General features: G+C 39.2%; 1 protein-coding gene across 8 annotated transcripts in view; it reads left to right on the forward strand.

Moving 5' to 3' along the window:
* The first annotated feature begins 3,524 nt into the window (after positions 1-3,524).
* USP16 (ubiquitin specific peptidase 16) overlaps positions 3,525-24,646 on the forward strand; it is a 29,933-nt gene continuing 8,811 nt past the window's right edge. The window contains exons 1-15 of one of the 8 annotated variants that reach the window (XM_055373846.2): positions 3,628-3,749; positions 4,687-4,749; positions 5,531-6,619; positions 6,836-6,937; positions 9,561-9,739; positions 13,804-13,907; positions 15,239-15,342; positions 16,230-16,417; positions 17,278-17,373; positions 17,969-18,099; positions 18,424-18,511; positions 19,552-19,630; positions 20,958-21,049; positions 21,417-21,473; positions 22,371-22,547. In XM_055373846.2, the coding sequence (XP_055229821.1) occupies positions 6,877-6,937; positions 9,561-9,739; positions 13,804-13,907; positions 15,239-15,342; positions 16,230-16,417; positions 17,278-17,373; positions 17,969-18,099; positions 18,424-18,511; positions 19,552-19,630; positions 20,958-21,049; positions 21,417-21,473; positions 22,371-22,547 (1,356 nt within the window). In that variant the 5' untranslated portion in view covers positions 3,628-3,749; positions 4,687-4,749; positions 5,531-6,619; positions 6,836-6,876. Of the gene's footprint in view, positions 3,750-3,794; positions 4,050-4,686; positions 4,750-5,530; positions 6,620-6,835; positions 6,938-9,560; positions 9,740-13,803; positions 13,908-15,238; positions 15,343-16,229; positions 16,418-17,277; positions 17,374-17,968; positions 18,100-18,423; positions 18,512-19,551; positions 19,631-20,957; positions 21,050-21,416; positions 21,474-22,370; positions 22,548-24,646 lie in introns of those variants that run through there. The other 7 variants (XM_063702737.1, XM_055373847.2, XM_063702733.1 and 4 more) reach the window with 7 other exon arrangements.

Here is a 24,646-nt window from a genome sequence, read left to right on the forward strand (position 1 = left end):
GATTTTTTCCCCACCATACTTATTTTTCTTGTTCTAGAACGTCATATGGTTGGAGTCATGCAATAGATATTTTTGTGTAAGGGTTCTTTCACTCAGGGTAATATTTTCATCTGATATCATGTGTATCACTTTCTTTTGATTGCTCAGTAGTATTCCATCATATGAATATACCAGTTCCATTCTTGTTTTGATAGAAACCTGGGCTGTCTTCAGTTTTTTGGCTATTATAAATAAAGCTGCTGTGAACGTTCTTATATAGCACTTTATTACTCATGACTTTCTTTTCAATAAATATTTATCGAGCACTTACTATATTCCAGGCACTTCCAGGTACTAATTATAGCCATGAACAAGACAAAGATGTTACATCTCTCAAAGAGCTTATATTTGCACATTTCTGTGTATGTATGAAGAGGGCTAAACATAAAGGTAAAAATAAAATTATGGGCCGGGCACGGTGGCTCATGCCTGTAATCCCAGCACTTTGGGAGGCCAAGGCGGGCAGATTACCTGAGGTTGGGAGTTCAAAACCAGCCTGACCAACATGAAGAAACCCCGTCTCTACTAAAAATACAAAAATTAGCTGGACATGGTGGTGCATGCCTGTAATCCTAGCTACTGGGGAGGCTGAGGCAGGAGAACTGCTTGAACCTGGGAGGCGGAGGTTGTGGTGAGCCGAGATCGCGCCATTGCACTCCAGCCTGGGCAACAAGAGCAAAACTGCGTCTCAAAAAAGAGAAGAAAAAAAAAGAAAATTATGGCTGGGTATGATAGCTCATGCCTATAATCCCAGCACTTTGGGAGACCAAGGAGGATCACTTGAGCCCAGGGTTTGAGACCAGCTTGGGCAACAGAGACAGACCCCTAACTCTACAAAAAACACAAAAATTAGCCAGGTGTGGGGGCGTGTGCCTGTAGGCCTGTAGTCCCAGCTACTCAGGAGGCTGAGGTAGGAGAATTGCCTGAGCCTGGGAGGTTGAGGCTGCAGTGAGCTGTAACTGCACCACTGCACTCCAGCCTGGGCAACAGAGTGAGACTCTGTCTCAAAAAAAAAAAAAAGAAAAGAAAATTACCAGATAGTGGATAAATTGCTGGGCAGAGAAGTAAAGTAAGGTGATGTGAGTGATCAGATGACTGTGTTACTTAGATTGCCCTGTAACTGGAAGGAAGTGACTTTTAAGGCATGTATAGAAGCTAAGTGCGGTGACTCACACCTGGAATCCTAGTGCTTTGGGAGGCTGAGGCTGGAGTATCGCTTGAGGTCAGGAGTTTGAGACCAGCCTGGGCAGCAGGCTTTTGTAGAGACACGGTGATTTCAAAAAAAAAAAAAAAAAAAGTTAGCTGATGAGGTGGCACACACTTGCAGTACCAGCTGCGCGAGGCTGAGGCATGAGGATCACTTGAGCTCAGGAATTCAAGGTTACAGTGAACTATGACTGCACTTCAGCCTGGGCTACAAAGCCAGACCCTGTCTCTAAAATAAGTAAATTAAAAATAAGGTGTGAACAGAATGACAATAAGATACCAACCCTGGAAGATCAGGGGGAAGAGGCTTTCAGACAGGAAGCACGTGGTACAATGACCCTAAGGCTCTGTTTTAAAATGCGTGGGGGCAAAAAGCCTGCATTTCTGGAGCTTGGAGAAGAAAGCTTTAAAAAATTATCTCATCCCACTCCTGTTCTTTTTTGCATGAGAGCTGCAGCCTATGCCCTACCACACATCCGTGGATACGCCCAGGATTTGACTTGGGCCTTCGAACTTTGCACAGTAGCTGCTACTAACTTTTTGAGATAATACATTCGTGGGGGCTCAGTCCTGCCTCATCTAAATCACCAGAGACCAAACAAGGACCAGCCCAATATCTCTTGGACTGTAATGTCATAATGTTGTCAGAATACAGAGAAAGATGAAACTAAGCCGGGTCCGGTGGCTTACGCCTGTAATCCAGCATTTTGGGAGGCCGAGGCAGGTGGATCACTTGAAGCCAGGAGTTCAAGACCAGCCTGGCCAATATGCTGAAACCCTGCCTCTACCAAAAAAATACAAAAGTTAGCTAGGTGTGGTGGGGTGGCACGTGCCTATAATCCCAGCCACTGGGGAGGGTGAGGTGGGAGAATCGGGAGGTGGAGGTTGCAGTGAGCTGAGGTCGTGCCACTGCACTCCAGCCTGGGTAACAGAGTGCAACCCGGTCTCAATAAATAAATAAATAAATAAATAATAAATAAATAAATAAATAAGTAAATAAAATAAAACAAAAATTATCTCAGCAGTAAAAAGCAAGAGAGCTAGTTTTCCCCCAAATTTAACCAAATGTTACTCTGGTGGTTAGTATGCCACCATCTTAAACTCCTTTTATCTGATTAGTAAGGATGGACATTTATTTTATGACCAATTGTTCTTTTATGGTGAATTACCTGTTTACATATCTATTTTTCTATAGCTATCTGCAACTCCCCCGACCCCCACGGTAGCGATTACTATCTTCTCTACTAAACTAAGACTCCAGGGCAGAGAGGCCTATGTTTAATTCATTTGAGGAAAGGCTTGGCACAAAGTGTGCACTTACATATTCTCTTTTTTTCTTTTTGAGAGGGAGTTTTGCTCTTGTTGCCCAGGCTGGAGTGCAATGGAGTGATCTTGGCTCATTGCAACCTCTGCCTCCAGACTTCAAGCGATTCTCCCCCTTAGCCTCCCGAATAGCTGGGATTACAGGCGCCCGCCACCACGACCGACTAATTTTTTGTATTTTTAGTAGAGACGGGATTTCACCACGTTGGCCAGGCTGGTCTCGAACTCCTGACCTCACGTGATCCACCCGCCTCGGCCTCCCAGTGTTGGGATTACAGGGGTGAGCCACCGCGCCAGGGCTCGCACTTACAAATTTTCAAAGAATGGACAGTAAATATTTGAAAATCCCCTCCTCTCCCGCAATTTATCTGACACCGTCTTTCGGTTTTGCTTTAAAAATTCACTCTCGCGGCCGGGCGCGGTGGCTCACGCCTATAATCCCAGCACTTTGGGAGGCCGAGGCGGGCGCATCACAAGGTCAGGAGTTGGAGACCAGCCTGGCCAATTGGTGAAACCCCGTCTCTACTAAAAATACAAAAATTTTAGCCGGGCGTGGTGGCGTGCGCCTGTAGTCCCAGCTACTCGGGAGGCTGAGGCAGAAGAATGCACTCCAGCCTGGGCGACAGAGGGATATTCCGTCTCAAACAAAAAATCACTCGCTGCGTTTTTTATTCTGACATGGTGCAGGAAGGTAAATTCAAGACAACTTAGGTACTCAGTTTTAGAAGTCGACAGGACAGAATTACGGAAACAAATTTAAGCGTTCCCCCTCTTAGATCCAAATATAATGTGTTCCAGAAAGGTAACCATCTAGGAAACTCCAAGGCTCAGACCACCACCGGATGCCCACACTTCAGAAGCATTTATATAACTTCGTGGTTATGTCAGAGACGAGAAAACCCATTGACAACCAAACCCCTAAACCCGAATATCCGCCGCAAGCCGCACGCAGGCGCAGATTTACTAGCTTCAGAGCCGATGGTCCCGGGAGGTGGGGGTGGGGTGGTGGTGGCGGTGGCCTAGCCACTTCCCATAATGCCGCGTTCCGGAAGTTGTTGCTTTCTAGGGGTCACTCTGGCTTCGACTCCGTCGCTCTCAATTCGTCACCAGGAGGAAGACGGAGCTGGCTGCCCAGCCCAAAGGCCCATGAGGGGATGCAGTTATGGGCTCTGTCGCCGTGGGTGAGTTCTGGTCCCACTGCCTGGCAGTCGTCGCTCGCCTGGCTTCCTGCGCTGGGAGAGCTCATGTTTTCCGCCCCAACTTCGTTCTCTTCTTGAAGGCCCCTCTCCTTAAGCGCGTAACCCGGCTACTTTCCGGTACTGCGATCTCATTGGCTGCATCTCCTGTCAGTTCCAGAAGCTGGCCAATGAGATGCCGCTGCTGGCGGCCTTCTCGACCCCGTGGACCCCGAGGTTTCCCCGTGGGATCGGAGCACTTAGAAGGGGAGGAGAGGGAAGGTGTGGCAGGCGCCGAGCAAATGGGTGGGTGGCGCGTGGCAGGGACTACCCTGTGGGTTGGAGCTGGATTTGCAGCCGTGTTCATACGGCTGGTAGGAAAAGCAGGATCTGTCACTTATCCAATTGACTATACCTAGGAGAGGATTGATATACGCAAAACTTGAAAGCCACGTTAACACCTGCTGACAAAGTTTTCCACACGCTTACATTTTTAATGGAACCGAGTAGGCAGGGGAAGACTGGGAGGGCAGAGAGTGAAGAGACTTGGAATAATATGAGAACCGGCAAGACTATCTTTGATTTAGATTTTGTATGGAGTCCTGCGAAGAGTCATTTCACTAAGACGTTAATGCTCATCCAATGACACTACTTGAAAAGTGTATTAAGTTTATTGATGTTTTATAGCTGATGGAAGTCACAATATGCTCTCCTCATGACTCATTAGTTGCCTTTATAGTTGTCAGAACTTTACTGAGGCTCTTTCCGCAGCACTGGAGTGACCCCTCTATGTCCTCTGCCTGCGGTAATTAACAATTCGTCTTTCAAGTTTTCCTATGGAGTCTAAGCTGCTGCAATCCTCAAACCAGATTTACTAGTGCTGTCTGTCTTCACTACTGCAGACTTCTGACTTCTCATTTTTCACCCTTTTCTTTTTCACCAGAACTTGTTTGCTTCATTCTTATGTACCTACCTTTGCACCTTGTAATCATCCTTTATGCCTCAGGTACTATTCTATTTTTCTATTTCAATGCAAGAAGTATTTCTTCAGGACCTGCTATGTACTAACATTATGCTAGATATTATAGGCAGTTCCAAAACTATGCTTGAAACCATTTATTTTTCTAAGAACTTTAGATTCTGCTTAGAGAAATAACGTAAACTCAGATTAAAGATTTAAGAAATTCACTAGAATATGGGATAAGGGGACAAGATGACTAGAGCATACCATAAATACTGGGGAAGTTCAGTGGAGAGGTTTATTTAGAGTAGAATGATTGTCTAAGACTTCCTTGAAATGGAGAGCTTGCAAGATTGGTAAGATTTAGATAGAATATTACAGCTAGAAATCAAAGACATCAAGGCGGGGAGGGTACAAAGTGTTTTGGAGTGGAGTACAAGAGACGGACTTGGCCAGGTGCTGTGGCTCACGCCTGTAATCCCAGCACTTTGGGAGGCCAAGGCAGGTGGATCACGAGGTCAGGAGTTCAGACCAGCGTGGCCAAGATGGTGAAACCCCGTCTCTACTAAAAATACAAAAATTAGCCGGGTGTGGTGGTGAGCGTCTGTAATCCCAGCTATTCGGGAGGCTGAGGCAGGAGAAGCACTTGAACCCGGGCGGCAGAGGTTGCAGTGAGCCGAGATCGTGCCACTGCACTCCAGCCTGGGTGACAGAGCAAGACTCCGTCTCAAAAAAAAAAAAAAAAGAGACGGACTTGATTGGCAGGTAAAAAGTGGTGGTCTTGAAACCCAAACATCTGCATTTTACCTTTTTTTTTTTTTTGTAGAGAGAGAGTGTGTCGCTTTGTTGCCCAGGCTAGTCTTGAACTTCTGGCCTCAAGCCATCCTCCCACCTCGATCTCTCAAAGTGTTGGGATTACAGGCGTGAGCCACCGCACCCAGACAACATCTGCCTTTTAGCTCATCGTTTGTGTGATCTTTCACCATTTTTTTTCCTGACTTTTCTCCTTGAGTGAAATGCCTCTATTTAAAGTGTTGTTATGAAAATCCGATGTGATAATGTTTGTGAAAGGGCTTTGAAGATCAAAAGCACTATATAGTTATAACTTTAGTGGTTTTTTTTGTTGTTGTTGAGGTGTAATAGAGAGTCAGGATTAGCCGAGCATTGGGGCCGAATTTATAAAGGCCTGTGAGTGCAAAGTTTAGGGAGTGTGGTCCGGGAAGCTGTTAAATGCTTTCAATCAAGAGAATGATATGATAAAAATGGCATAACTGGGAGATGAATCTAGTGCTGAACTCCCACACCGATTAGAGTGAGTTGGATTGGAGGCAAGAACTTGGGTGCTATTTTTTGTATTTATTTCTAAAATCTATAATTCTATATAATTAGGTAGACCTGTATGTACTTTTAGCACTTTTCATGTTTTCTAAGTTTGAATTGTTGACTAAAAAAGTGAAGATTTGATGTGCAGCTAGATTTGTCATAGCCTTCCAAAGCGGTTTTGGCAATAATATAATAATGTAAATAGTTGAGAATGCAGTTGTAATCAGTTTTCATTTAGCTGATACGCATAGGAAATCCTGGTGTGGAAAATGTACAACTGTGTATCACTTTTTGTATTTGGCTTTGAAGCCATTTTGGAAATTTTCTAACTCCCTTCAGGAGGTTGTTAGAATTATTTTTAATTTTTATTAGAGAAATTATCAGTTTAATTTGCATAGACTGCAGAGCTAAGAAAGGTAGCTTAGAAGGAAAGCAAATCAGTTTTCTGATTAAAGTGCCGCCATTATTTCACATGTATGTAGTGAGGAGTCACCTTCCTAAGAGTATCAAGTTCTGAGACTGTTCAAGATCTGTGTAAGATGACCAAGGTTCTCTCCTGACCTTTACATATATTGAAAACCTCTTAAGCTTGGTAAGAATTACTTTCCTATGCCATGAAAAATGGGAGATAACTATTCTATCTACTTGAGTTCCTGTTGAAAATTAGATGATTATTTGTGATTGGTCTTTGTAAATTGCAGTGTGATAGACATGCATAATATACGTGGCTTAGTTATATTACTGTCTCCTAGAGAAATATAAGACATACTTTTTTTTTTGGTCAAGCTAACTTTATCTTGTTTTCTAGATTGTTATTTTGTGTCAGTAAGTAATCCATAAAGTGCCAACATGGGAAAGAAACGGACAAAGGGAAAAACTGTTCCAATCGATGATTCCTCTGAAACTTTAGGTATATTTCATTGATTGAATCTTTAATGTTTATATCGCTAAATGAATATGTTTTAAAATGTAAAAATGGTATAAAGCTGCATATTATTGTTATATTATCTGCATTTTAATATAATGTTTGCATCTATATGTCATTTAATAGTCTTCTACTTTTTTTTTTTTTTTGAGAAAGAATCTCGCTCTGTTGCCCAGGCTGGAGTGCAGTGGTGCAATCTCAGCTCACTGCAACCTCCGCCTCCCAGGTTCAAACGGTTCTCTCGTGCCTTAGCCTCTGAGTAGCTGGGATTACAGACACATCCCACCACAGCCAGCTAATTTTTTTTTTTTTTTTTAATAGAGACGGGGTTTCCCTGTGTTGGTCAGGCTGGTCTTGAACTCCTGGCCTCAAGTGATCCGCCTGCCTCGGCCTCCAAAAGTGCTGGGATTACACGTGAGAGCCACTGCACCTGACTTTCTACATCTTTTTTGTTTTTTTTTCTGAGACGGAGTCTGGCTCTGTTGCCCAGGCTGGAGTGCAGTAGCGTGATCTCAGCTCACTGCAGCCTTTGCCTTGAGGGTTCAAGCGATTCTCCTGTCTCAGCCTCATGAGTAGCTGGGATTACAGGTGTGCTCCACCACACCCAGCTAATTTTTGTATTTTTAGTAGAGACAGGGTTTCACCATGTTGACCAGGCTGGTCTTGAACTCCTGACCTCAAGTGATCCGCTTCCTCAGCATCCCAAAGTGCTGGGATTACAGGCTTGAGCCACCACGCCCGACCTTCAACAACATTTTTAATGGCATATTATTGCATTTAGCAAAGACCATGGATGCATATTTCATAATTTATTTAGATAATTTTCTACTGTTACAGATTTAGGTAATCTTTAACTTTTTAGTATTATGAATGGCTCAGTAGTAAACAACTTTATAGCTAAATCTCTGTGTACATCCAAATATTTTCCTAATACACATATATAATTTTTGAATCGAAGGGTGTAAACATTTTTAAGACTCTTTTGATTCTGTTGCTAAATTGCCATCCAGAAGTGTTTTACTAATTTCCAGGCCCCCTATTAGCGTAGTAAAGTGCCCATTTCCCTGAACCTTCATCAGCACTGGTTAGTATCATCTGTAAACATCTGTGCTGATTTGATAGTTAAAAAAGGGTACCTTCTGACCGGGTGTGGTGGCTCACGCCTGTAATCCCAGCACTCTGGGAGGCCAAGGTGGGCAGATCACGAGGTCAGGAGATCGAGACCATCCTGGCTAACATGGTGAAACCCTGTCTCTACTAAACATACAAAAAATTAGCTGGGCGTGGTGGCATTCGCCTGTAGTCCCAGCTACTTGGAAGGCTGAGGCAGAATGGCGTGAACCTGGGAGGCGGAGCTTGCAGTGAGCCGAGATTGCGCCACTGCACTCCAGCCTGGGCAACAGAGCAAGACTCTGTCTCAAAAAAAAAAAAAAAAAAAAAAGGGTACCTTCTTTTTCTAGTTTGTATTTCTTTGACTACTGAGATTTGGTAGTTTTTCCACCTGATCCCATTTGCATTTATATTTCTTTTCTTGGTGCAAGATCATTGGACATAAAGCTAATTATGCCGCTTGACTAGTTTCTAAACCTCCAGCGTTCCTGAAACAACTTAGCACTGTAGAGTGGTTTGCAAAGCTCTTTACTTATCTTGGCCCCAACAGAGTTTTCAGCCTCAGGTTCAACTGCTCATTTTTGCACATTGTGTAACTCCATCATCTGGGGAGACAGCATGCACTTTTACATGTTTTTGTTCTTGGCATTGGCATTTTCAGATTGCCCTTCACTCCCTGAGGTCGCAGTTTAAAGTGTGAGCTATGAAGTCTGAAAGACTTGAGTCTAAATTCTGGCATAGATACTCAGTAGTTATGTGGGCACTAAATCTTAGTTTTCTCATTTGTCATTGGGAATAATAGTGTCTTCTAGGGTGATTGTAAGGATTAAATGGGATAATGTATTCAAAACATTTAACAAAGTTCATAGGACATATTTAATTAATATCAGCAATTTTTATTACTATTATTATCTTCTAGGATTGCACAGATGTTACGTCCCCTGTGAAACTTTTGGTGACTTTAGCCTTCTTTGCTTGTGCTGCTATACCATGTTTCGGAGATTCTTATACATTAATTTATTTAGCTGCCTTTCCTTCCAGAATGTGAGCTACTCAAAGAAAACAGCTGTGACTTGGTCAATTTTGGGCTCCTGAGCGTCTAGCACAGTGCCTGCCCTATAGTAGGTGTATTATTGACTGAATGAAGGACGTTTTCTACAAATCTTTAAAGATAAAGAGAATCATAAATATGATAAAGGGCCTTAATTTAAAGGAAATAGCCAAATAAATTGAAATGAATTTGTAGTGGGGGACAGTGGTGGTTATATTTAGGACTTCAAGAAAGCGAAACTTCACAAATTTGTGTCAAATCTCTTTCTCACGTATTTATCTCATATTATTCAAATATCAAACAATTTTAAGTTCAGAATATCTTAACAGTTTATAGAGTAAATTTCATTTTTGAAATGTGAATCAAGGGTAAGTTTTGAGATTAACCGAAGAAAGTCATTTTTGACCTTATATATTCCTTGTTTATTCCTATTATTTGTTTTAATAGAACCTGTGTGCAGACACATTAGAAAAGGATTGGAACAAGGTAATTTGAAAAAGGCTTTAGTGAATGTGGAATGGAATATCTGCCAAGACTGTAAGACTGACAATAAAGTGAAAGATAAAGCTGAAGAAGAAACAGAAGAAAAGCCTTCAGTTTGGCTGTGTCTTAAATGTGGCCATCAGGTATGCTTACGTTTTAAGATCAATATGGGATTTTAGAAAACTCTTTGAACTTACTTTAGAAGGTATTACCTGAAAGTACAGTATGGATAAAAGGATACTAGTAACATAGATCATGTTCTCTGGAGAACCAGTTCTGAGTCTGAGATGTGTGTATAGGTGGTGGAGTGTTCTCTGGTACCACACCAGTAAAAGTAAGGGAAGCAAGATTAAGCATAGGGAGAAGTTGAATGCAGAGGCAGTGGCAACAGGGTCTCAGCCAATCCCACAGTGATCTCTTGCCTGAATTGAGGCAAGGAGCTAGACCTTTCTACCTGTGCGTAGACCAGTCATTGGATGTGGCCTGCCCATAGAGCAGGAAGTAACCTTGGGCAAGGCAGCTCCCTTTTGTTGAGACTGATTCCTGGGGATGGATGGACTAGACTGTGAGCTCTCAGCCGGCCACGTTCTCAGCACCTGGGGGAATGAGTAGTACCTTGATCTTTGGCAGTGAGGGCATGTCTGGCTGGCACATCACGGTATCTACTCTACCAGCTCACAGTTATTACCGTGGTACTAAAGTCAGGGTCTCTCAGTTACCCTTAGTGGTGGCAAGTTAAGCTTATATGTTAGGAAATTGGGCTACTAGGCAGTAGTCATGAAGTCATGAGGCTTCAAGATCAGGCAGACAGCCAGTTTTTTGTTGTTTTTTTGAGATGGGGTCTCACTCTGTCACCCAGGCTGGAGTGCAGTGGCACAATCTTGGCTCAAGGCAGCCTCCACCTCCCAGGTTCAAGCAGTTTTCCTGCCTCAGTCTCCAAGTAGCTGGAATTACAGGTGTGCGCCACCACGCCCGGCTGAGTTTTGTATTTTTAGTAGAGACAGGGTTTTGCCATGTTGGCCAGGCTGGTCTCAAACTCCTGATTTCAAGTGATCCACTCACCTTGGCTCCCTCAAAGTGCTAGGAATACAGGCGTGAGCCACTGCGCCCAGCCCGGATTTTTTTTTTTTTTTCACGTTTTCAAATTGAAAATCTTATTGAGGTTATTATAGATCATGTGCAGATCTAACAAATAATACAGAGAAATCCCTATGCATTTTGCTCAGAGTCCCCCAGTGGTAACATTTTACAAAATGAGTATAATATCACAACCAGGATATTGAGATTGAAGCAACACACCAATCGCAATCAGATCTCCTGAGTTTGACTTCTTTTTTTGTGCATGTGTGTATGTGTACATGTGTATTACATTCTGTACACTTTTGTCACCTGTGTAGATTATTCACCACCACAGTCACGATACTAAATAGTTGAACATCACAGGGATCTCTTGTGTTGCCCTTGTATAATCATACCCACCTCCCTACTGCCACCACTCTCTGCAGCCCCTGGCAACTACCATTCTATTCTGTATTTCTAAATTTAGTCATTTCATCAAAAATGTTATGTAAATGGAGTCATACAGTGTGCAACATTTGGGGATTGGCTTTTGCTTTTTTCTTTTTTTGAGGCAGGGTCTCACTCTCTCACCCAGGCTGGAGTTCAGTGGTATAATCACGGCTCACGGCAGCCTTCACCTCCCAGGCTCAAGTGATCCTCCCACCTCAGCCTCCTGAGTAGCTGGGACTACACCTGCATGCCACCACTCCTGGCTAATTTTTGTATTTTTTGTAAAGATGCGGTTTTGGTATACTGCCCAGGCTGGTCTTGAACTCCTGGGCTCGAGTGATCTACCCCCCTGGGCCTCCCAAAGTGCTAAGATGATAGGTGTGAGCCACCGTGCCCAGCCAGGATTGGCTTTTTCACTCAGCATAATCACCCAAAGATTTATCAAAGCTGTGTGTATCAAGTTTGCTCTTTTTTTATTACTGAGCATATTTTATGGCATATATGTACAACAGCTTGTTTTTACTGTTTACCTGTCGAACGACAACATCTGGGCTGATCCCATTTTTTGGTGATTACAAATAAAGCTGCTGTTAACATTTGTGTACACGTTTTTGTGTGAACTTAGATTTCATTTCTCTAGGATAAATGTCCAAGAGTGCAATTGCTGGGTCCTATGGCAATTTAGTGTTTAGTTTTTAAAGAAACTGCCAAACTGTTTTTTCACAGTGACTCTACCTTTTATATTCTTACTAGCAGTGTATGAATGATTCACTTTCACTTTTTCTTCATTTTTGCCAGCATTTACAATTGTCACAGTTTTTTATTTTAGCCATCATGATAGTTATATACTGATATCTCATTGTGGTCAGTTAAAAAAATCTGTGTGTTAGAAAAGAATATTGTTTACTTGTATTTGAAAGGTTTAATTGTAACCTTTTAAATATATATGGTGAGTATGAATATACTTTGCTATTTCAGTTTTTCAGAATATATTTTGTGTTACAAATTTTTGTGCTACCTTTTTAATTTGTAAGAATAAGACATGTCAGTATTAACTGCTAACTTTTTTCCCACTAGATACCTTTGGCACTGTTAGCTAATGATTCTTAACTGTTGTCTCAAGACAACTATGTTTCAAATGATCTCAAATGATGTTGTAATTTTCAAAAATAGTATCAAATGTTAATTCATTTATTTTGTAATTAAATGTTCAGTGGGATAAATTAAGCGAATAGTGTTTGGGATCATAGTTAAGGAATTAGAAACTACCAATGTATATTTCTTCTCCAAAGTATATATCTAGCTGCAATGGAAACACGACCGGTTGTTGTACTGTGATCCAAAAGTTGATAGACTGGTTCCAGTAGATATACAGTGAAGATATGTTTCTTAGCAGTGATCTGACTAGCTGAAAGCAGAAGTTTAGGTCATGTTCTTTTATGAATAAGCCTATACATCTTTTAGGTAAAAGTCTCCCATTTACTTGTTTAAATAGTGTTTTTTGACCACCTCCTGTGTTCTAGAATATTTGGTAATAGATTAAGTCTACTGCCTTGAGCCTTTGGGATTTATAGACCAGGTGAGAAAGGATATAAATATCAATAACGTTAGTACAAGGTAAAAAATAAGGAATGCCACTAGGAATTCACGCCATGTTTTATAGAATTTGTTTAAAGGAAGGAGACAGTATTTTCTCATCTGGGAGATAAGTATAGGCTTCTGGGAGGAGGTGGCTTTTGAGCAAGATCTTGAAGAGTGGGTGGGATTTGGTTAGGTAGCAGTGTTCATAAAGGATTCTAGATAAATAGAATAATGTGAACAAAATTGCATAGTTGTGAAAAGTGCTCAGTGTGTTTTTAGCTGGTCTTTGGTATGTGAATAAGAGAATGTGGGAGTTAACACTGGAGAGATATGTCGGGGTCAGAGGATGTCAGGTTTGTTTATTAGGAGTTTAAGAGAGCAATTCATAATTTTTGAGTGGTGTATGAACAGAGCTTTGTTTTAGGAACATTAAACTGAAAGAATATGCATGTGAAGAAGGAGGCTGAAGTTAGGGGAATGTTTAGGAGACTGTTAAGGAATCCAAACCAGACTTGACTGCATTAGTGTGGTTTAATTTGGGCTGGAAAGTTGGAGAAGAAGAGTACTTTGAGTGCATGGTTTTCTTTTTTTTTTTTTTTTATTTTGAGATGGAGTTTTTGCTCTTGTTGCCCAGGCTAGAGTGCAGGCCCAGGTGTGATCTTGGCTCACTGCAACCTCCGCCTCCTGAGTTCAAGCAGTTCTCCTGCCTCAACCTCCTAATTAGCTGGGATTACAGACGTGCGCCACCACACCCGGCTAATTTTTGTATTTTTAGTAGAGATGGGGTTTCACCATGTTGGTCAGGCTGGTCTCGAACTCCTGACCTCAGGTGATCCCACCCCCGGCCTCAGCCTGCCAAAGTGCTGGGATTACAGGTGTGAGCCACCGCACCTAGTGAGTGCATGGTTTTCTAAATACTTGTTGACTTAAATGTTCTCAGTTGCCTGTGCATATTTAAGTTGTAACAAAATACTGATTCTAGAGTCTAACATTTTCTTTTCAAGATTGTAAGAATGGCAGAATTTCATGAGCCACTTCCTTGTTTATGATAGATTATGCATTCTCCCCTCTTGCTGAATTTTTATGGCTTTGAGGTTTATGATTATGATTTTTTTAGGGCTGTGGCAGAAATTCTCAGGAGCAGCATGCCTTGAAGCACTATCTGACGCCAAGATCTGAACCTCACTGTCTGGTTCTTAGTTTGGACAACTGGAGTGTATGGTGAGTTTCAGTTCCTCTGCCTCTTGGGTGGAAATTATTTGAAATATTAGAGAATGGAAATGTTTAAATATGTTTAAGAAGAAAGCAATTTAAAATTTTTGTAGTATGTTTTAAAATACCATCACTTTCACAAAGCTAAAGAATGCAGTATTATGAGAAGCTTTTACTTGGACATTTGCACAGACACAAACATTGTAACATAGAAGACTTAATAATCTTTACCCCTTTGTTTTTCTTGCTTGTGATATTATAAGGCATATAGTGGAGATAGGGATGCTAAGAACAAATTTCAGATAAAATTGTAATAAAATTTTGGCTATGAATTTGCATGAAAATAAATGTCAGTCTGGTATGTTATAGATGCTGCATTGTAACATCATTAAAACAGATTTTTACGTCTTAAAAATCATTTTCACAGTAGTCTTCACTGAATGACATCTTTTTTTTTTTTGAGACGGAATCTCTTTCTGTCGCCCAGGCTGGAGTGCAGTGGTGTGATCTCGGCTCACCACAACCTCCGCATCCCAGGTTTAAGCAATTCTCCTGCCTCAGACTCCCGAGTAGCTGAGATTACAGGGACGCACCACCACGCCCGGCTAATTTTTGTATTTTTAGTAGAGACGGGGTTTCACCATGTTGGTCAGGCTGGTCTCAAACTCCTGACCTCGTGATCCCCTTGTGATCCGCATGCCTCGGCCTCCCAAAGTGCTGGGATTACAGGCATGAGCCACCGTGCCTGGCTTGAATGGCATCTTTCAATTGTAAAAGTTGTTGCTTTTGTCTGACTAACACGTTGAAACCCCATCTCTACTAAAAATACAAAAAAAGATTAGCTGGGAATGGTGGTGGGCGCCTGTAGTCCCAGCTACTCGGGAGGCTGAGGTAGGAGAATGGTGTGAACCAGGGAGGCGGAGGTTGCAGTGAGCCGAGATCCTGCCACTGCACGCAGCCTGGGCGACAGAGCGAGACTCTGTCTCAAAAAAAAAACAAAAAACAAAACAAACAAAAAAAAGTTGTTATTTTTGTTAGTGTAATTCTGTATTTTAAAATATATGTGAAAAATCTTTTGACTTCAATGTTATAACCAGTAAAGTAAAACGTTTGGAGTATTTCATCATACTACTTATATGCAGCCATAATTCTGGCTAATTTTATTAATAATAAACCAGAGTTAATATGCATAGTCTTCTTCAGGAAAACAGAATTTTTACGTTCGGTTTCTTTAATAGAATAAGTTGGCAGTTATACACTTTGATTCCAGGAATTATTATTTGTCTCCCCTTTTTTAGTTGTCATTTTGTCATTTTTCATCTCTGATTTTTGGGTCACAGGTGTTACATATGTGATAATGAGGTCCAGTATTGTAGTTCAAACCAGTTGGGTCAAGTGGTTGATTATGTCAGAAAACAAGCCGGCATTACAACTCCAAAGCCAGGTAAAATAATTTGTTTCTTTAATATACACTATCTGCTGATACTTAGATTTGTTATACTACCTAGCATTACATACAGCTGAGTAACATTAGTTATGGTTGATTGCAAACTATGAAACTATTTTTGGTTTAACTATAAGGTATTAGAAGGGATATGAGAAATGATCTAGTCAGATGTGATGAAGGCCATAGACTAAGGTAATGGCCAATAATGGTAAGACTAAGGTAATTCCCATAACCCTAGCCAGGCTTACTATAGACCTGCCTTACACTGTTCTTACTGTCGTACATTTTGTAATAGCAAGATTTCAGTCTGTCTGCTGGGATAACATAAAGCATTTGTGATTCCTTCTAATGGTCAGATATTTCTTAGGTTCTTTCCATGCATAATTAAATTAATTGGCTGACATACAGCATTTGCTTTAAGCATGTTTTTTAAGTTTTTATTGTCACAAGTATCTTTGTCAGAGCCAGAATTATTTGTTTTTTACTTTAGGATTGATTTTTGACCCACAGAATTCATTAAAAAATTTATTTCATATCCACGTTCTTGATTGTTTTATATTCTTAATTTCACAAGGTAAGATGTGTTCATTTGTAAAGAATTTTTGTGCAGTAAAAAAGGGAGATTTATACCAAAGCACATACTGTTTGGTTTCATTTATCAAACTAATGCTTACTTTAGGTCTGAGTATTTTTTGTTTACTGGGTTTTGTTTTTTTTTTTGGATGGCAATTTACCTGTATCTATTTAAAATCAAATGGGTGGGTGGGTTGGAAAGAATGACTTCAGGTAAACTCACAAACTCTAGTACTGTTTCCCAAGTATACTTCTGCATTCGATATGACTGTATTACACATTTTGCTAAATCTTTTCTTCTTTTTTTAAAGCAGAGAAAGATAATGGAAATATTGAACTTGAAAATAAAAAATTAGAAAAAGAGAGTAAGAATGAACAAGAGAGAGAAAAGAAGGAAAACATGGCTAAAGAGAATCCTCCCATGAATTCTCCTTGCCAAATAACCGTGAAAGGACTCAGTAATTTGGGAAACACATGTTTCTTCAATGCAGTTATGCAGGTACATTGTCATTTTTTTCCCTTTAAAAAAGCTGTCCTTTTCCTCATAGAATCTGCTACTTACATTATTGAGTTTTTTCCGCCTGAGTAATTTATTTCTATGTATCCAAAGAAAACTTTTTTTTTTTTTTGAGACAGGGTCTCACTCTGTCACTCGGCTGGAGTGCAGTGGCACGATCTCGGCTCACTGCAGCCTCTACCTCTTGGGCTCAAGCAGTCCTCCTACCTTAGCCTCCAGAGTAGCTGGGACTACAGGCATGCGCCACCACTCCCAGCTAGTTTTTGTATCTTTTGTAGAGACAGGGTTTCGCCATGTTGCCTAGGCTAGTCTTGAACTCCTGGGCTTAAGCCGTCCACCCGCTTTGGCCACCCAAAGTGTTTGGATTACAGGCGTGAGCCACCACGCCTGGCCAAAGAAAACCTGAGGAAAGTTTTATTGCATGACAGTAAGAGAGTTTGGTGAGCACTCAGGTGCAGTGGGTTTGAAAGAAATACTGCTGCTTCTTTCATGGAGCTTGCACTTGGGTGGAGGAAACACAGGATAACCTCATATAGAAGCAAATATGTAGCTACAGGTAGTGGTAAGTGGTTGTGAGAGAGTCATGCTGGAAGATTGGGGATAGCTACTTCTGATTGGGTGGTGGGAGAATGCCCCACTGAGGTGATGAATAAGCTCAGAACTGAAGTAGTTATGACCCAAATAGAGTAGGGAGAGAAGCATCTGTAACTTTTCATTTTCCAAGTTTAGAGTTTTCAGTGTTGGTCATGATTTTCTGTTTTGATAGAATAGACACTTAAGAAGTATCAGAGTTGATTTGCCTTTAAATAATTTTTCTCTTTTTTTTTCACCCTGCATTCTAGAACTTGTCACAAACACCAGTGCTTAGAGAACTACTAAAAGAAGTGAAAATGTCTGGAACAATTGTAAAAATTGAACCACCTGATTTGGCATTAACAGTATGTTCTTTAGACTTTTCTAGTCTGTAACTTTCCTCTCTGAATGTGTGTTTTCTAAATTATTTTAAATAACTGACACTCATTTCCACTGTTTTTGTTTGTTTTGTTTTACTTTAGGCTACTAACTTAAACAGTTTCAGGCTAATAGAAGTTATAAGGAGTCTTTACATCTGTTTGCTCTGTGTGTGCTCTGTTTTTCTATGCTCGAGTGTTAAGCTTCCTTCTTGGGAACGTGTATATGTTTGAGAAGCCTTAGGCTTACATTATTATTTTTAACATCTTTAAGGTGACTTAAGAGCTGTGTAACCAAATAAATATTTCCTTATCCATTTTTATTATTTACATTTTGCTTTGGCTCTTTCAATTCTTAGGTAGTAAGTGTTCCAGATAATCTAAAACTAAAATAGTAGAGCTGACTTCTGCGTAAGACAGTCTGTGACCAAACAGTTTCTATCTCTTTTGATGTACATTTTAAACTTTTAAATGGGGCAGTTCTGTCAGGAACATTGGTAGTATATGTTAACTAATTAGATTTTAGTAAAGTCAGTGATTCCAGAATTTGACTGAAGAAGGTAATTTCTTTTCCCATATTCAGGAACCATTAGAAATAAACCTTGAGCCTCCAGGCCCTCTTACTTTAGCCATGAGCCAGTTTCTTAATGAGATGCAAGAGACCAAAAAGGGGGTTGTGACACCGAAAGAACTCTTTTCTCAGGTCTGTAAAAAGTGAGTATCCACTTCGATTGTGCTTTCAGTGCCTCAGTGAGATGCTGAGAAATAATATTAATATTAAATAGTAAAATATAAAAATATTAATAGCATTACATTTAGTCAACCCTCTATATACAAAAGGCATAGGTTTTTTTCATTTGGATTTTAAAATATATTTTATGTGATAGTTAAATCTCCCAAGGGTGTTAATGGACTAAACAGAAATTTGTAGAAACCAGAACTCTCTGAGATTTGGGATATGATCCTAAGATTTTCTAAAAATAGCTTCAGAGCTTAGTAGACTGAAGATTGCTTTTCTGTCTTTTTGTTTTTCTCTAGAGCAGTGCGGTTTAAAGGCTATCAGCAGCAAGACAGCCAGGAGCTGCTTCGCTATTTATTGGATGGGATGAGAGCAGAAGAACACCAAGTTAGCATGTTATGACCATTGTATTTTATCATCTTATCTTCATAAGCTTTCTGTCTCATTTGATATCTTACAAGTTAAAACAATGAAAGCTAGTTATTAAGGCCATCATACTTTAAAATTTTTTCTTACACCAGCTTTTTCAACTAGTATGTTTTCACCATTAGAATGAATCCAGAGAATTAGCAGTAATTCTCTTTCTCATGATGGCTTAAGTTTAGTTGATGTTTACAGCATTAATGTTCTTTAAAGATTCTGTTGTACTAACCTATACGAAGAGAGCTGCCAAATATTGGAAACTGTTTCTCCCAAACCCAGGTGCAGCACACCCTTACTTTTAATTCTGAGTCTGATTTAACACTGTTTTTTGAACCTAGGAAGTATTTTCATTTTGTAAGAGTCAGGGAACATTGGTTGCATTTTAAAATTTTTGTTACTTGCCAGGATATAAAAAAATGTATTTGGGGTATGAATTAATGAGTACTAATAATAGTGATAATAACTAATATTTATTTCGCACTTATTTTTATGCCAATCACTGTTTTCAGTGTTTTGTATTAATTCCCTTACTTCGTTCTCACAAAGTTTCTGCGAGGTGGATACTGTGATTTTTTCCAATTCCATAGATTGAGAATCTAGGCTGTAGAGAAGTTCAGTACCTAGTTTAAGGTCCCCCAGAAATAATGGAGCTGGGCTTTAAGCACTGGAGTCAGACCCTGTGGCTGTCATGTAATCATTCTGCTTGTAGGACAAGCTATTTCAGTTTCTTCTCAAAGGTGGTGGGCATGTTCTGAGAACCTTTGGTTTGAAGAGGTTTAAGATCTTGAAATGATAAGATAATACCTTTATTCAATGGTTAGTGATTGCTTTGTGACATAATTCCTTTTTAGCTCCTTGAATTAAGTTTGAAAATGTGATTTTGGAATTATTTAGTAAATATGGGGAGCTGTATCCTGATCACTTTCTTGACTTGATTACATATTTCTAAGGAAAATAAAATTTAAAATTTAATAGTATATATATATCCATTTTATTACTTTTAGAGAGTGAGTAAAGGAATACTTAAAGCATTTGGTAATTCTACTGAAAAGTTGGATGAAGAACTAAAAAATAAAGTTAAAGGTAATGTCTGACTTTTTGAACTAAAACACTATAGTTGAATTCCTCTGTACCTTAGGACAAGATTGCTGGCACATATATTTCCAAGTCCACAATTATTAATGTATAATTTCTCTTTATCAGTGTTGATTAGTAAAAATTATTCAGTGCTCCAGAAGTGAACAGTTTTACCCCATGGTGTATTCTTTTTATGTATTAAAGATAGAACTATGATGAATTACAGTTTTACTTTTCAAAAGCTTAAAATTATAATTAGCAGTAATACATGAATTATATTTGTTACTGTGAGTTGTCAGTAGTTGGTTTATTAATCATGGAGCCAACTTAGTTCTTATTATGTGGCGTGTAAAGATTTAGGACAGATCTGCCCAGTAGAACTTCCTATGTTGATGGAACTCCTCTATACCTTTGCTGTTCCATATAGAAGCAACTAGGCACGTGTGGCGCCTGAAATGTGACTGGTGAAACTGAGGAACTACATTTTTATTTTTATTTAATTGTAATTAAATTTAAATAGCCATAAGTGACTAAGGGCACTGTATTATAAAGCACAGATTTGAATCAACTCATAGCAACTCTTTGCCTCCTTGGTGCCCTTTAGAGCCTGGCCAGTAATGGAGAGAATTACCCCCGCTGGCATTTTCTGTCAGAAAAGTGTGGTTCTGCATAAATTATCATTTGAATAATGCTTATAGGTTTCACGTATTTGGAAAATTGGCTGATCAAGTAGTAAAATTATGGCTTTTAGTTATATTAAACTTATCAAGATTATTTCTGGGAGCATAGGAAAATAAAAGGAAGATTTTGTTTGAAGTATTTTCCTGAGGTTTTTCTTTTGTTTTTAAAATATCAAAGGAGTTCAGTCTTAGAGTTCACAAAACAAGTTACATGCATTTTCTCTCCCAGTTTGCTACTCTGGTATCTTTTATCAGTCTTGAATGTTAGAATGTTAGAGCTAGAACTGAGGAACTAGACTGTCATTCAGCCTGCCCCGAGCTGTTCATTTTATACTAATGGAGAGAGAGAGAAAGACATAGAAGTGTCACTGACTTGCACAGTTTACTTCCCACTGACTAGATCTTGGATAAGGACTTTTTTGTCTTATTCATAAAAGGCGATTGTGTTCAATTATGTTATGCTCAGAGGTGGAATATATAATACTGACTTCTATCGCTTTAAAAAAAAACGGTGATTATGAATGGAGGAAGTCTGTGGGACAGGAAATTTAAAATAAAATTTTAGAGTTAGATAGGTAAGTAGTTTTAGCTTTTCTTGTTTAATTAATTATATAACGGTAATTGGTAATTGATAGACTTTTTTTTCTCCATAGATTATGAGAAGAAAAAATCAATGCCAAGTTTTGTTGACCGCATCTTTGGTGGTGAACTAACTAGTATGATCATGTGTGATCAATGCAGAACTGTAAGTAGATGTCATGTATACTGGGTTTATTCGCTAATATTCAACAGTTTATCAATTGTTTATTTCAAAAGCAGAAATCTCTACCTTCATAGGATATCTTTTTAAACTATTCAGATGCTATTCAGATGTGCATGGTTCTTTGTGGGAAATGTCAGCACTCCTTAAATCTTGAAGACGTTAAACAGTTTGATTTATTTCCCCAAACCCAAAGTCCTCAATGTTGTGTAATTTTTCATTTCAAATTTTCTTAAGCCTTTGTTTATTTTAAAACCCATCCCCTACTCCCCATCCCACAGGGCAGGGAGGATCTTACTATGTAACATTTACAGTATTTACATTTTTACACTGTCTTTTCTGATTGGTTAAGGTCTCCTTGGTTCATGAATCTTTCCTTGATTTGTCCCTCCCAGTTTTAGATGATCAGGTAAGACTATTGAGTTTATTTTATTCAAGTAGATTTTTTTTCCTGTAAGATTTTATGGGGGGAAGCCTTGTTACTCTTTTTAAGTTTGTATATTACTAGCCCATGCAGAAATTTTTCTTAATTTGAGGTAGAATGCATTTTAGGATTTGAATAAAGAACAGGGTAACTACTTTAAAAACAAGGATGGAAAAAAAGATGATGTATTCAGAATTCTGTACAAGTAATTAGTTTGATTGGTTTCCATACAGGGAAGTATTTTCCTTATATTAAAATTAATACTTATTTTTGTTATTTAAGACTAATCACGAATCCCTTGCACACCTAAGTTCATAAATGTTAAATAAAGGGTATTATTTCATTTTAATTTGGTTCCTTTTAAGTAGTAATAGGAAAAAAGAAGAGATGTTATGAGTATTGGATAAATCATTCTTCAACTTCGTATGAATTATGAGACCCTTGGCTTGTTACTTGGCAATTAAAGTCTCACCAAATTTTATTTTCTATTTTTCTGAAACTGTCATATGCATGCAAAGAAAGAAAAGAATAAAAAAGAATACACCGTGGTGACTTACATAAGTCACTTAGAAAATGTATTTGGAAATGGACGTATTTACAGTGTGACACAGCATGTATCTAATAAATTTCGTTATATTTCTATTACACTTACATGTGATGTTGCCTTTTGCTGTTTTGTTGGTTTGCTTGTTTTCTCATTATGTGAAGATTGCTTTCTAGTATATGAGATAAACGAATTTTGTCTCATCTATTTTCAAATATTGTGGAAAAAAAAAGCGAATACATAATAGAAGTAGAAAAATATTTACATAGTGTGGATTTTTTTTCACCAAATGGTAGTTGTAAAATTTTGTTTTTGACCTATGTTATCTATATTTTAAGAGTGGTAAGAAAAGTGTAAATGATAAAAATCTGAAAAAGACAATGGAGGATGAAGATCAAGATAGCGAGGAAGAAAAAGATAACGACAGTTACATAAAAGAGAGAAGTGATATTCCTTCTGGAACAAGTAAGCACTTACAGAAAAAAGCAAAGAAACAAGCCAAAAAGCAAGCCAAGGTGGGTAATTAGGAGGAAAATCATATGCTTGTAATTTTATATTTTGAGCTATTGAGTTTGTAGTCTGAATGACATTGGTTAGACATGTCTGTTATTTTAGATACAGCACTTTCATTTGACAATTACAGAATTTAGCTCATTTAGTATTCTCTGCAGGGAAATTGCTTTGAGTATATGTGAAGAAAACGTCGTGCTTCTTTTTTTTTAAATCCTGCATTGCTTGTAAGAAGTATTTGTAGTAAGTTTAATTAACTTAATTTTCGAGTTAATATTATTGACACCCACAAATTTAAAAATATATAAAGGTAAACAATAAGTCCCCCTCCCACCACTGTTTTTTTTTTTTCAACCCAAGATGGAGTCTTGCTGTGTCGCCCAGGCCAGAGTGCAGTGGCACGATCTCTGCTCACTGCAACCTCCATCTCCTAGGTTCAAGCAATTCTCGTGCCTCAGCCTCCTGAGCAGTCAGGACTACAGGTGCATGCCACCAAGCCTAGCTAATTTTTATATTTTTAGTAGAGACAGGGTTTCACCATTGTTGGCCAGGCTGGTCTCAAACTCCTGACCTCAAGTGATCCGCCCTCCTCAGCCTGCCAAAGTGCTGGGATTACAGGCATGAGCCACTGCGCCCGGCCGACCACCACTTTCCTTTTATGACAAAGATAAACATTTTTGTTTTTTCTTACATATCCTTCTGGAGTTTCTTTTGGAAAATATGAGCAAATACAAATATGCAGTCTTGGTTTTTTTCCCCCTTTCTTACCATTCATACCATTCTGGATTGTGTTGTTTGTTTATACTTAGATTCTTGGAGTCCTTTCCATTTTAGTATATAAAACTTCTTCATTCTTTTTTTTTTTTTTTTTTTTTTTGAGATGGTGTCTCACTCTGTCGCCCAGGCTGGAGCACAAATGGCGAGATCTTGGCATACTGCAACCTCTGCCTCCCAGGTTCAAGTGATTCTCCTGCCACAGCCTCCCGAGTAGCTGGGATTACAGGCATGTGCCACCGTGCCTGGCTAACTTTTGTATTTTTAGTAAAGACAGGTTTCGCCCTGTTGGTCAGGCTGGTCTCTAACTCCTGACCTCAGATAATCTGCCCGCCTCAGCCTACCAAAGTGCTGGGATTACAGATGTGAGACACCGTGCCTGGCCCATTCTTTCTTTCTTTCTTTCTTTCTTTCTTTCTTTCTTTCTTTCTTTTTTTTTTTTTAACAGTTGCATGATTCTGTGTTATGGATGTGCCATAATTCATTTAACGATTTCTCTATTGATTTAGGTTGTTTCTAGTCTTTTGCTATAATGGTCAGTGCTCTAGTGAATAACCCTACACATAAGTCATCTGTAGGGTAAATTTTGAGAAGAGGGATTGCATTTGTAGTTTTGGTTGATACTAATTGTCCTTCACAAAGGTTGCTCCTGACCCTTGACAGCTCTGTGTTATCAAACTTCCAGATTTTGATTGGTATGTTAGATGGAAAATATTATCTCAGTGCAGTTTTATTTTGCATTTATTTTAATATAAATTAGATTAAGCATATTTTTATGTTTCAGAGCCATTTGCATTTCATGTTCTTTGAAGTTTTTGCTTATATTCTTTTCTCATTTTTTATTCATGTGTTCCTCTGTTTTTACGGAAACACATCAGAACATGTTTGGGTCCCATCCTGTTTGCTGCCCTTCATTCTTCTGGTATTACAGAGTAGCCTCACGGGGGCTGTTCTTTCAGTTCTTTCTGTTACAACCAGAAATGCCTTTGGGTTTTTAGGCATTTCAGTAACAGGAATCTTGATGAAATGCCTTCTTTTCCTCTATTTGGAAGTAGGTTGCAAGTGGCAAGAGTGATTTTAAAGGGAAAAGTTCTTTACTCTCTTCTGTATGTGTGGCTACCTTGCTTCTTTGCTAACTTCAGGCCATTTTTTTCCCAGAATACTTTTGTCCATTCCTCTGACCAAAGCAGTCCTGTACTTGTGCATCCTTGAGTTTTCTTTCAGTTTGGTTTTTTTTTCTCTCAGTGAAACCTTGACCCAGTAACTCATATGGATACATTTCTTTCTGTTAGTGTGGAGTCAGACCCACCATGTGGTATAACATTTGACT

The sequence above is a fragment of the Gorilla gorilla genome, chromosome 22 (genome assembly GCF_029281585.2).
Source record: "Gorilla gorilla gorilla isolate KB3781 chromosome 22, NHGRI_mGorGor1-v2.1_pri, whole genome shotgun sequence".
In the NCBI taxonomy this organism is placed as follows: domain Eukaryota; kingdom Metazoa; phylum Chordata; class Mammalia; order Primates; family Hominidae; genus Gorilla; species Gorilla gorilla.